This window comes from Gekko japonicus, unplaced genomic scaffold, assembly GCF_001447785.1.
Source record: "Gekko japonicus isolate JY-2015 unplaced genomic scaffold, Gekko_japonicus_V1.1 scaffold45, whole genome shotgun sequence".
In the NCBI taxonomy this organism is placed as follows: Eukaryota; Metazoa; Chordata; class Lepidosauria; order Squamata; family Gekkonidae; genus Gekko; species Gekko japonicus.
This window is the reverse complement of record NW_015177011.1, coordinates 1,237,427-1,249,939: the sequence shown is the minus strand read 5'-3', so window position 1 is coordinate 1,249,939 and position 12,513 is coordinate 1,237,427. Positions and strand designations below refer to the sequence as shown.

The following is a 12,513-nucleotide window of genomic DNA, read 5'->3' as shown; positions in this document are numbered from 1 at the left end:
ATAATAATAATAATAATATTTATTGCATTAGCAAGAAAGCCATAGCAACTGTACAGAATAAAAAAAAAACCCAAAACAACAACAACAACAACAACAACAGAAACCAGCACATACTTAAAATTATCAAATTTGTATATAGGACGACAGTTATCAGCAATAAACTAATTAAACTCAGGGAGATTTGTTTTCTTAATCCATAGGATATAATGGGACCGAAATTGACATTTGGCTGGCGGAAAGACTCCCCAATCCGCTTGTACTGCCGAAATTGACATGTGGGAGTCTTTCTGCCGGCCTAAATTGATTCTGCCCGATTCAGCCGCCAGCCCAGGATGGAGCCTGTGGGGCTGCTGACAGATGGGGAAGTTGGGGGGCCTTGGTAGGAAGTTGGGGGGCCGGGCCCCAGAATGCTTCAATGTAGCTACGGGCCTGGTCCCCAGCATGGTCCCCAACAAAACGTTTCCTGGCACCTGCCAAGTGCTTTTATATAGTGGGCAGGGCCAGGTGAACCTTTTGCCTGCCAAAGCTTCTGATTGGCTGTGCAGGTTTTTTTTAAAAAATTGGCAGCAACTGCCACCACAGCACAAGGTAAGCAATGGCATCAATTTCGTGGCTGGCTTCATCTCCTGCAGCAGCTATTTTGTGGCTATGCCCACCACACTGTGTCAGAATCCCAAATGTGCCCACAGGCTCAAGAAGGTTGGGGACCTCAATGCAGAAGATCTCTGTGAAAAGAGGTGTAATGTGGAATGGCTAAATTCCAGTTGAAACTCCATCCAAAATGTGAAGCATATTTCAGACTGTAAAGAGGCTTCTTATACTAGTCACAAGAGTACAGAAAGCCAGTCTGTTACAGACTCTGCTTGAAAATTGAGCCACCAATTTGGATGGAAGAGATGCTAGAGGTAATGAGCACTCAAAGCAAATTAAATTCAGAATGACAGTTCACTTCCCATTTCTGTTGCTAAGACATAATGATACTAACTAGAGGCAGGAAACCATTTTGGCACACAGCAACAATCCATTTGGACCTAACAGCATATGCAGGAACACCCAATAATTGGGACCTCTTTGGTCGTGGCACCTAGATTTTAGAGTTACTCCCAAGACAGCCGATTGTATGCTTTTCAGAGTTTAGTAAAAGCATCGCCCTTTGGAGGGCTGTTGTGTAAGTGGGAACTGAGCAATCGTGTAAGACAGTGTTGCTTATTTATTCTGCAGTAGCAAGGCCTTTTCTGTACTATGGCCTCTAAAAATATTGTTTTATTATTTTGTTCAAACTGACCCTTTTAAAAGGGGGTAGGGCATTCCTAATTGTAAATTATGAAGGCCCAGGCTTTACTCTGTTAAGTAAAATGTCCATCCTTTTGACATGCAGAGAAAGATAGAGGGTGGGCCAGTATATTGCAGACCCTCCACTTCAAGTACCCCTTTGAAGCTATCCTTCCACATTCAGTGGCAGTTTCCCCCCCTGTTGTTTCCACTGTAGACGCCATTGACAAACAAGGATGCCCCATCCGCATGGTTATACACAAACACACACCAGCAATACGGCAATAACTGGCCTACATTACAGAGCTGTTTGTAAGAAATATTGAGAATGTGGAAAGTACTTTAAGCCTTTGGAATGTATTACAGAAATGCTAATATTAATGATCTAGAAGGAAAATGACTGAAAATCATTATACTGGGAGTAGCTCTTTCACTAACAAAGCAGGCTATATGTAAATTTGTTGTTTTGTGCATATATATAAATGGAGAGCTGCTTTATTCCTCTTTTAAACAGTCAGCATATTATTTTGAATAGTTGCTTATTTACAGATTATTTTAAAGAGACCAGTAAAAATTATCAAATTACAGTGTCTTCAAGAAAATAACCCTCTGAAAAATAAGGAGGGGAAATCCTAAATTTCAGAGACCACCACCTACCTAAGTTTGTAATATTACACAAAGAAACATTTGAATACTTACTGGAGAGTAAATTCCATTGCATTTAATGGAACTTGTTTCTAAGTAACAAATCTTGAGGACTGGTCCGTAAATTAACTACAGCTTATGCTAGTTTTGTTGTTCAAATCAGCTGCTCATGCCATAAATTCAAAATATGGCAATGGAAAAAGAATGTCACTTGCACACAAGCTTTGTACACAGTTGGAAGTACATCAGCACATGGGTGGTTTGTACTTTGTGTGAATCATTACACACAAAACTTTATCTCCTAGAACATGATCCTTTCCAGTGGAATCAGTTCACCTATTTGGCTGTGAATCAGGTGATAAGAAGTAAAATTATTCCAGAGTGTCATGTTAGCCTACTGCAGAAAGAACAGAACAAACAAGAATCTTGTGGATCCCTAAGGACTACAGTGGACATTGTCAATAAAACATATGCCACAATAAGCCTGTTAAGGGAGTCACAAGATTCCTTAAAATTAAATTATACACACACTTCTGTAAACAGAATTCTAGTTCAAATTTCAGATTGCCACCAGTCACACAGAACGGCATTAATCATTACACGTGGCACAGTCCAATCCAGGGGTTGTAGCTGACTGTTTCATATGATGCTCCCTCACATGGAGTCAGACCACTGGCCCATCTAGCAAGCTCAGCATTGTTTAATTTGAGGGGCAGCAGCTCTTTGGGGTCTCAGGTACAGAAAGGTCTTCCCCGACACCTGTTAAGTTCCTTCATGTGGAGATGGCCAGGAATAGGCCTGGGACCTTTTGCTCTTCCAGATGGTCTCTTTCCCCAAACTTCCTGTTTTGTTTACATTTAGATGCCACTATTCTGGCCCTCAAGGCAGCTTACAAACAGTTTGAAACAGCCTCACGAAACAAGAAAAATTAAATGTTACCTAACCAAAATGCACTGTCTTAGACTCTTACACAAGAAAATTGCAGAAATACGAATAGAACAGTTAGCACCCATGAAAAGCGGGGTAGGGTGGAAAACAACTCATTTTAAACAATTGGGTAATGGTTCGATAGATAAGGCTGGCAGATCTCCCTGAGGACAGAATTCCACAGGAGAGGAAGTTCAGCGCTATCTACATCTGGTCATAACCTTTTTTTCCTCTGCCCCAGCAAAGAACACAGACATGCTGGCATGAAAGATGTAGTCCTAGATTTCTGGACACAAGCATGCTGCTGCAGAGGCTTGCAAAAGCCAGCACTGCAAAGGAGAACTTTCATACTCACCAGCTGGCTTCCATGTATGTTCTCCTTTTAAGAGGCAGTGCCCATCAACTAAGCAGACAGAATTAGACAGCAGAGACGCTGTCTGATCAAAGCCATTAGTTTGCATTCCTCGATCACACTTAGGCAGGTGTGTCTGTGTGTGGAGGGTGTGTTGTCTCATAAGTGCAGCAGCAGACCCGTCACAGTCTATTGTGCTCCTTGGATCCTAGTTTGGGGCTGCCAAGTCCAGGAGACTTTTAACAAACTTCCTGTCAGAAAAGCAAAGATTTCAGGCTACAGCTGAAACATGTGACCTACTGGAAACCTGGCTTATTCACTTGCAGCTGGTGCACTGGAACCAGAACTGAGCCAAGAGAGCAAACCAGTTCATGGCTAGAGAGAGTAGTGTAAAGAAGAGAAGATGATGATATTGGATTTATACCCTGCCCATCACTACCCGAAGGAGTCTCAGAGCGGCTTACAAACTCCTTTCCCTTCCCCTCCCCACAACAGACACCCTGTGAGGTCGGTGGGGCTGAGAGCACTGACAGAAACTGCTCTTTTTCAAGAACAGCTCTGAGAGAACTATGGCTTGCCCAAGGTCACCCAGGAGCTTCTGGAGGAGTGGGGAATCAAACCTGGTTCTCCCAAATTAGAGTCCGCGCACCTAACAAGTACACCAAACTGGCTCTCACAGCAAACTGGCTGTCATACTTGGAGAGTTCTGTCTCAAAAAGGAAGACTAAGTGTCCCTCTTTGCCATTCTCAGAGATTCAGAGATGTTGCATCAGGCCTATAAAACAGCATATTTATGCTCTTAAAAGCATAATTTCTGATGCATTAGATGAAGCAATTGGCATGATACTGTACCATGAGAACCATGTAAGCAGCATGATGAACTAAAATCAAAGGCTTGCACACTGCATCCTCTTTCCCTCAGTGAAGGCAACTCTCCTTGGTGTACTATCCTTGCATCCAGCTGTATGCATCCAGCTTCATTTTCAATATCAAATGTTACCAGTTTTTAATTTTTCCGTTTGTATTGTCACATCTTCTGCTTTCAGCAGTCACCAAGACATGCATCTCTTTCTGAATTGTATGACTACTAGATGTTGTGTGTGTGTTCTTCTTGTGCAAAACAAAGTTTCACCTGCGTTGAAACTGTCTGAGACGCTATCTGTTAAAAGTTTCACCTCGAGAGATCATCATCGATTTTTGTTTATCCCACTATTCCCCCACAAAGCTGAAAGTGGCATACATGGCTTACCCCTCCCCCATTTTATGCTTACAACAATCCTGAAAAGTAGGTTAAGCTGAGAGACAGTGAATACACATGAAGCTGCCTTATCCAGAGGTCAGTATTGTCTACTCAGACTGGGAGGGTTCTCCAGGATCTCAGGCAGAGGTCCTTCACATCCCCTCCTATCTGATCCTTTTAGTTGGAGATGCCAGGGATTGAACCTGGGACCTTCTAAAAGCAAAGCAGAGGCTCTTCCACTGAGCTACAGCCCACCCCTGAGTGAAAGACCTGAAGTTACCCAGTGAGCCTGAGAGCTAAGTGGGGATTTGGACCCAGTCACCTAGTCTAACATTCTTCCCACTATGCCAAACTTACCAAAATGCATGAACTCTCTAACAAACAAATTGGGCCAAGGGAAAAATTAGGTTCCATTTCTCAACTCTAATATTCCCAGTTTTGCCAATTAGAAGCACAAAAATTAGACACACAATCTTTATTAGACTATTCAGCACATAACAGGTAAGGCTGTGTGAATCACAAATAAAAGGCACCCAAGTAGTTTTTCCAATATATAAAAAGTCCAAATCCTGTTAGAAAAGGCTGTTGCAACTGCCCTCTGAACCAATCCATTAGGATACCAAAAAAATATTTCAATGAAAATACCACAATTGTATGGCTTTACCTTAACACTAAAGCAGGCTACTGGCATCTAAAAACTGCAGTCACTGACACACTGAAAACTGTGTCAAAATAAAACACAGTTTCTTCCACTCTATCACAATTCACCAACTACCTAAAGTATATGCCCACTGAAACAACTCAGAATCATTGACTTTAATGGGAATAAATAAACAGGGTATTTTTTTAGTTAGAGATCATGTGACAAATGCAAATGGGGTAAGTTCCTTCTTTTCAAGACTCTTGAAAGATTTTGGTAGTGGATCTTACTCAAATCTAAACAATCTAAACCCTGAAATGACTGGATTCAGGCACTATATATGCACTCTCCTTCCAGTAATCTACTTTTCACATAAAAAAGAGAGTAAAAAAGAGGGTAAAATCATTCTCTGTACAAATGCACTGAGTACATCTGCTTTTGTTATAGCCTTATTTAGCGTAAATTGCTACTTCTTAAAACATGAAATCTTCTCAACAAATATTCCCTGGCCACTGGAGAGCTTCCAGCGTGTGTCCACATCTTCCCTCCCATAGGCAATTATTAATTTCTGCTCTTTTGGGGAGGAAAATACTCCCTACAACTAAAATGTCTTTTCCTCTTAAGCAAGGTACTCTTCAGTTTCTCAGCTGGCATCCCTTCAGCATTGTTATATGTACAGAAGTAACAAAAGAGCAAAGCCCTGGGATCCAGAAGCAGAAAGAATGCCCCTTCATAATGGGAATTATACCCTAATCATTTTCTATTCTGGTAAAGATCAAAATAACTACTTACAATCAATCTAATTAGGATTTCTAAACATTTCTGCCACCTTTTTACATTTGTAAATGCATTGTACAATACCTTGGCTGAGAATGAACTATTTTACACACACACACAGACACACACACACACATCCCAATTGGTTTGAAAAGCACAAGTGCAGCACTGGAATTTGCTCTCCTCAGGAACTGTCAACTAGAAGAGCAATTTGGTCTGCAGCACATACCATTGTTATAGACTTGCTCACTCACTGCCTTTCCAAAGGGAGGCTGTTGCTGCTGATGTTCAAGCTGGGGGTAAAAGAGGTAATTTTAGGCTTCTTTTATTCACAGTGTCAACAGGCCTTCACAATGAGCCAGTTCACACGATCCTTCTTTGGGGTAAGGTAATGCATTACTGGGTAATACAGAAAGGGCTGAACTCACGCTAATGGCTTCACTGGGTGGCCAGACTGCATTTAACCTGGGGCAAATGGTAGTGACATGAGCTGGTGTGCCATAAATCCATCAGAAAGCTGTCACAGCATGGATTCAATTCTCTTCACACCCACCTCCCTTTTATGCAACAAGGCTCACATGAATCTAACCAAGGAAGCTGAAACAAGCACAGCTTATGACTGTGTTCACCTTTATCCCCCACCCCACCGAAACTGCTGCTTTCAGGGGCATAAGCATGCTGTGTTTTACACGTGTGAATGCGGCCAATAAAGGTGGGCAAAATCTGCTGTGGTGACCCTGAAAGAGACAACGGTGGCAAATTCTAAGGACAGAGGTGGGAACTGGCAGCACCCAAGGAATGCCTAGCTCAGGCCCCTGAGGGTCAAGAGCACCGAGGGCTAAAACCGTGAATACGCAGTCCGTTGCTGTGGCTGTGGCTGTTGAGGTTGCTGCGGCGGCGGCTGCTGTCCTTGCTGCTGCTGCAGCCGAATTTGCTGGGAATAGGGATCTTCAAGAGACTTGACAAACAAAGTGGTTTTGGGCCCGGTCTTCCATATGATGCCATTGAGGTCTCTGACAGAAGACTCGACGGTGATGCTGTGGGTGCCCACAACAGCAAAGTTCAAGAGGAAATGTGTGCTGAAGTAATCGTTGTGAGGCTCAACCATCTGCTCCATCTCATTTGTCACGCTGTCCACGGGTATCTGAGAAAGAAAGAACAAGAAAAGTTGGAATGCCAATTTATGCTGCCTCTCAGAGGAAATGTTCAGATGTTTTCCATTTTGCTCTGTAAACAGAATTATGGGTGAAATTCAATCTTCCTTCCATTCCTGGAAGCAACCTCTGACCTTGAAGAGGAGGGGGAAATTAGCCAATTTGTCCTTTAATTGCATCTAGCACATCTACGCAAAACATAAAAAGTTGTTCACGCCTCTTTCCTAAATGATTGTACAAAGCTTAGCTGTCCATATCAGAAGCCCAGGGCTTAGGAACCTTTCGGAGTTGATTGGCCATGTCAAGTCATCAGCGTTCTTTCACTTGAACAGATTGGTTTCCTACTGCCAAACAGATGTATGTTCTTGGCAGGGTATTTCAAGTGCTATCACCAAGACAGCAAATGAATAAAAGGATTATCTATTCCCAGCTGTCTTTTGCTTCTGAAGTGCAGATATAACTGAGCCCGCTGCAACGCAGAGCCTTTATGCTAGCCAGATTTAATGTTTTCCCCTCATCTTGGGTCTCAGGTAGATATAGAGGCATCCCAAAATGTGACAGGATTTGCAATTGTCCACTCAGAGAATCTGATACTTTAGATCATATTCTGCTATGCTGCCCCCTTTACTCACATCTCCGACTACTTCTGATTAAGCCTTTACTGCCTAGGGCCAATTCTGATAGTGCAATAAGGTTTCTTTTAGCTGATAAGTCACCAGAAGTTACTGTACAGACTGCTGATTTTTTGTCCAAGATTTTGGTAGCAAGGAACTATTCCTAATATTGGTGTTTTAAGACTCACAGATGTAATTTTACCTTGACGAAGTTTTATCTTATTGATTTTATATGCCAATAAACGTTGTGTTTGTTGTTTGTTTGTTGTGATATAACTGAGTGACATGCACAGGGTGGGGAATTTAGCAAAGTTATAGCATTGAGACTTGCATCAGGTCTAATCCACCTCTCAGAAATGTGTCCAGAAGACTAGGTTGCCAGTGTTCAAGGAGAAGGAGAGAGACCACCTTATTCACAGCGGAGGCTCCCTCTTGCATTGCTAGTGGCTCATTTTCCACAGAAACAAAGCAGTTTGTGCAGGCTTAAAACAGACTGCTGAAATGACAGAATTTTTGTTAATTCAGAAGGGAAAACAAAGCCCATAAATTCTTCATGGGTTTCAGGCAAGACAACTGTAGGCAAGAACACCAGAACAGCCCTGTTGGATCAGACCAGTGGTCCATCTTGTCTCACACAGTAGTTAACCAGTTCCTCTGGAGGCCCAACAAGGCATAGAGGCTGAGGCTTTCTCCTGATGTTGCCTCCTGGCACTGGGATTCACTGGGATTCAGAAACTGACTGCCTCTGAATGTGGAGGTTCCCCTTTAATCACCAGGGCCACTGATAGTCCTTTCCTCCATGAATCTGTCTAATCCTCTTTTAAAGCTGTCTATGTCTGTGGCCATCACTACATCCCTCTGGCAATGAATTCTACATTTTAATCACCCACTGTGTAAAGTATTTCCTTTTGTCCACCCTGAACTTATGGCTTTACACTTTCCATACCTTGTACTCCTGTCCAGATTTGCTCTGTAGTACTGAAGATACATTTAGACAGATGGACTGAATCTTGCGGAAAAGGCCTGGTTTGGAGCCATGCTGGACTACTCCCTCGACCTTTAAAGCCAGTTGCTGGTTATTCTGAACTACGATGGGCTCTGCAGGGTTACGTGGCGATGGTGACAGGGCAAGCTGAAACAGACAAATGAATTTATACTGCATTTGTTCAAAAGGAACAGGAGACAACTTCCCTCCTCCAAAGAAATTTAAAACAACCTCTCCTCCCAAAAGGTAGCAGCATAAACAAAGTTTTTAATTGCATAATCAATATACATTATAACCTACAGAAGGAAATAATTATTTTCACTTTTGACACTTCTTTGTATTTTTAACACTTCACAAATAGTTTTGGATCACACTATTTAAAGTTTTAAAAGAAACTAGACTGTTTTTTTTATTTTTTTAAATCCCAGAACCACATTACAAGGCAAAGGCTGAGATAACAAGTAGTACAGTCCTAAACAGAATTCTGAAACAGCATTATATCCTTCTTGGTCCCCTAAAACCAGTGAGGCTTAGAAGGGTAGGGCTCCTTGGGAATAAACTGGTTCCCCCGCCAATGCTTTCTGTAAGCTCAAAAGTCTCACTTTTCCAAGAGACCATGTTATATCACCAATCCAGCAGGGACGTCTTCATCCTGCCCTACCTAAAATGTCACAAACTCATGTCCACTAACTCTAAAATGTTCACTAACAGCTATTGCTAATGCTGTGCTAAAATGTAGAAAACCTGCAGGCTTTTGAGTTTCTTTTTTTGGGGGGGAAAGAGAACTGAACTACCAGGCAACTCTTGCCTAAAGCACAAGGGAAGAAGCAAAAGCCACTATGGAGTAAACCTCTGAGCCACAGTGTGCAGATGGGGTGGGGGAGGGGGATGTGCACACATGCTGAACAGTTCTCAATGTAAAAAACTTTCTGCACATACAAAATGAGCATGTTAGAGCGAAGAGTTCAGAGTAGTGTTTCTCATGACATACTGATATTGTAAATACAGATGTTTTTCAGATGACAGAACATTCAACCCATGCATGCGTGCCCATGTACACAGCCTAAAGTGGTACAATGCAGACAAAGTTTACCAATTGGTTCTGCCAAATGTATGCTGACCCTCATGCACTTTGAGTTGTGTAGATTTTGTGCATCCCCCTTGCAAGTATTATCATACACTGTAAGTATACTCTAATTACTGGATTCACAGAATGTGGGTTTCCCCGCTGTAAAATTGGGGGGGGGGGGGGGGAGAAGAGAAGAAGAAGAAGAGATTGGATTTATACCCCGCCCTTCACTCAGAGTCTCAGAGCGGCTTACAAACTCCTTTCCCTTCCCCTCCCCACAACAGACGCCCTGTGGGGTACATGGAGCTGAGAGAGCTCTGACAGAAACTGCTCTTTTTCAAGGACAGCTGTGCCAGAGCTTGTGACTGACCCAAGGTCACATCAGCAGGTGCACGTGGAGGAGTGGGGAATCAAATCCGGTTCTCCCATATTAGAGTCCGCGCACTTAACCACTACACCAAACTGGCTTTGCCTCTCCTTCTAGACCATTGGTGCCATTCTAGAGGCACAACCAAGGACATGAGCATTCTGCTTCTTCAGCACCCATAGGATTTAGATGCCATTTAGTCTTTACAGCAGTGGTTGCAAAGTTGCTCAACCATCACTTCATCCAGCGGTCCAATTATCCAGCCCTTTCCAACCAATCATAACCCTGCCAGGAACAGTGACTGGGTGGGGAGGACCCATACAACTGGCTTCACCCATGGAAAAGCCACAGCACGGTCGTATCTTCGTGACCCTGATTTCAGGGAAGACTTATGATCGAGGCCGTGATTTTACCTCGCCAAATTCTGCAATCTTTCAACTAAGCTATCAAGCTTGTTAAGAGCCCTTAGCTTTCAACTCTGACAATCTTATGTACACATACTCCAAGCGACTCTAAGCAGACATTTACTCAACAGCTATTGACACAGCCAACTGATTACACTGAGGAGGACTGAAGCTGAACATGCCCATGGTAACAAAGGAGCAGCTCTAGCATCTGCGTTTCTACCACGGAGAATCCCCTTGGCTCACCAAGCAGCCTCTCCAGCGAGTTCCAAAAAGACAGCAGGGAGTTTCTTTTGGGGGACCTTTTTGGGAACTAATGTTGTTTTAAATTATAATTATTTAAGATAATATTATTTTACTGTTGTGATCCCACCAGAGCAGTTTTAAACCTAATAACTGAAATCACATTAAAAGGCTGTTGCTTAATTCAACACAGCTGAGACTTGTTATAAATCTTTCTAAGCCCAGCTTGCCTCAGAGTCAACTATTTCCTGAGGTACCTTGTTAGGGATTTTAAAGATGCTTGTCTGTTACAGGACCTCCTGAAAGAACATTCTAATCTAAGCCTGCATGTGAGGAGGGTGGGATAAAAATGTAGTAAATGAAATGAAATGACAAATTGGGACTCTCCCAATTTGTATCGACCCCCTGGCATCTGGATCGAGGCGGTGTGGCAGCTCTCCTGTTGTTAGATCTGTCGGCCGTGTTTGACACGGTCGACCACCAGCTGCTGACCCACCACCTCGCTGACACGGGGATACAGGGGCTTGCCCTTCAATGGCTTGCGTCTTTTCTCCAGGGTCGGGGACAAAGGATGGCGCTAGGGGAACAGCAGTCCCAGAGGCACCCGCTCGATTGCAGTGTGCCTCAGGGGGCTGTGCTTTCCCCGATGTTGTTTAACATCTATATGCGCCCCCTTGCCCAGATTGCTTGAAGGTATGGGGCTAGGGTGTCATCAATATGCAGATGACACCCAGCTCTATCTGATTTTGGGTGGCCGGTCAGACTTCAGCCCAGAAGATCTGAACCAGGCATTGCAAGCCGTGGCTGGCTGGCTTAGACTGAGCTGGCTGAAACTAAACCCAGCAAAGACGGAGGTCCTGTGCTTGAGTCGGGGTGGTCTGGGGACAGGGATCCCTCTACCGACCTTCGACGGGGCACCTTTGGTGCCAGCGTTGGAGGTTAGGAGTTTGGGAGTGCTCCTGGATCCCTCCTTAACTATGGAGGCCCAGGTGGCAGCCACTGCTGGCTCAGCCTTTTCCTACCTTCGGCTGATTCGGCAGTTGGTCCCCTTCCTCGACCACGACGACCTGGCTACAGTGATTATTGCGATGGTCACCTCGAGATTAGACTACTGTAATGCTCTCTACATGGGGCTGCCTTTGTCGCAAATTCGGAAGCTGCAGTTAGTGCTGCGGTCAGGCTTCTGATGGGTCTCCCTAGATGGGAACACATCTGGCCTGCGCTGAAAGCGTTGCACTGGCTGCCAATAGCTTTCCAAATCCACTTCAAGGTGCTGGTATTTACCTTTAAAGCCCTATATGGCCAGGGTCCGACTTACCTGAGGGACCGCCTTTCCCCATACATACCCCAGAGAGCACTACGGTCAGGGGCTCAACATCGATTAGTGATCCCAGGCCCCAGGGAGGCCAGGCTTGTGGCAACCAGGGCCACGGCCTTTTCAGTGGTGGCTCCTACCTGGTGGAATGAGCTCCCGGAGGAGATCAGGGCCCTGTGGGACCTCTCACAGTTCCACAGGGCCTGCAAGACGGAGCTCTTCCGCCAGGCTTTCAACCAGGAGCTGCCACTACCACCAGCTATTTTGTGGTAACAACGGGGTAATGGGATGGCCCGTTATCAAGATCTTGCCACAGTATCACGATGGATCGGTACCGCTGAATCGGGCTTTTGGGTAATATCTATAGGTCACCATCTTGATTCGATCTGCATGATGAACATCATTGAGCACTTTATTATTGTTAATTATGGTTGTTTTTAATCTGGTTTTAATGTTTTATATTAGCACATGGTTGCCCTTGTTTGTAAGCCGCCCTGAGCCCGTTCGCG

General features: G+C 44.0%; 1 protein-coding gene across 1 annotated transcript in view; it reads right to left on the bottom strand.

Annotated features, from left to right (window-relative positions):
* Positions 1-5,906: 5,906 nt before the first annotated feature.
* The window catches only part of INTS7 (integrator complex subunit 7), a 76,568-nt gene continuing 69,961 nt past the window's right edge, over positions 5,907-12,513 (bottom strand). Inside the window, exons 19-20 of the mRNA XM_015427622.1 lie at positions 8,568-8,753; positions 5,907-6,997 (exon numbers count right to left, since the gene is read on the bottom strand). Of these exons, the coding sequence (XP_015283108.1) occupies positions 6,692-6,997; positions 8,568-8,753 (492 nt within the window). The 3' untranslated portion in view covers positions 5,907-6,691. The remainder of the gene's footprint in view (positions 6,998-8,567; positions 8,754-12,513) is intronic.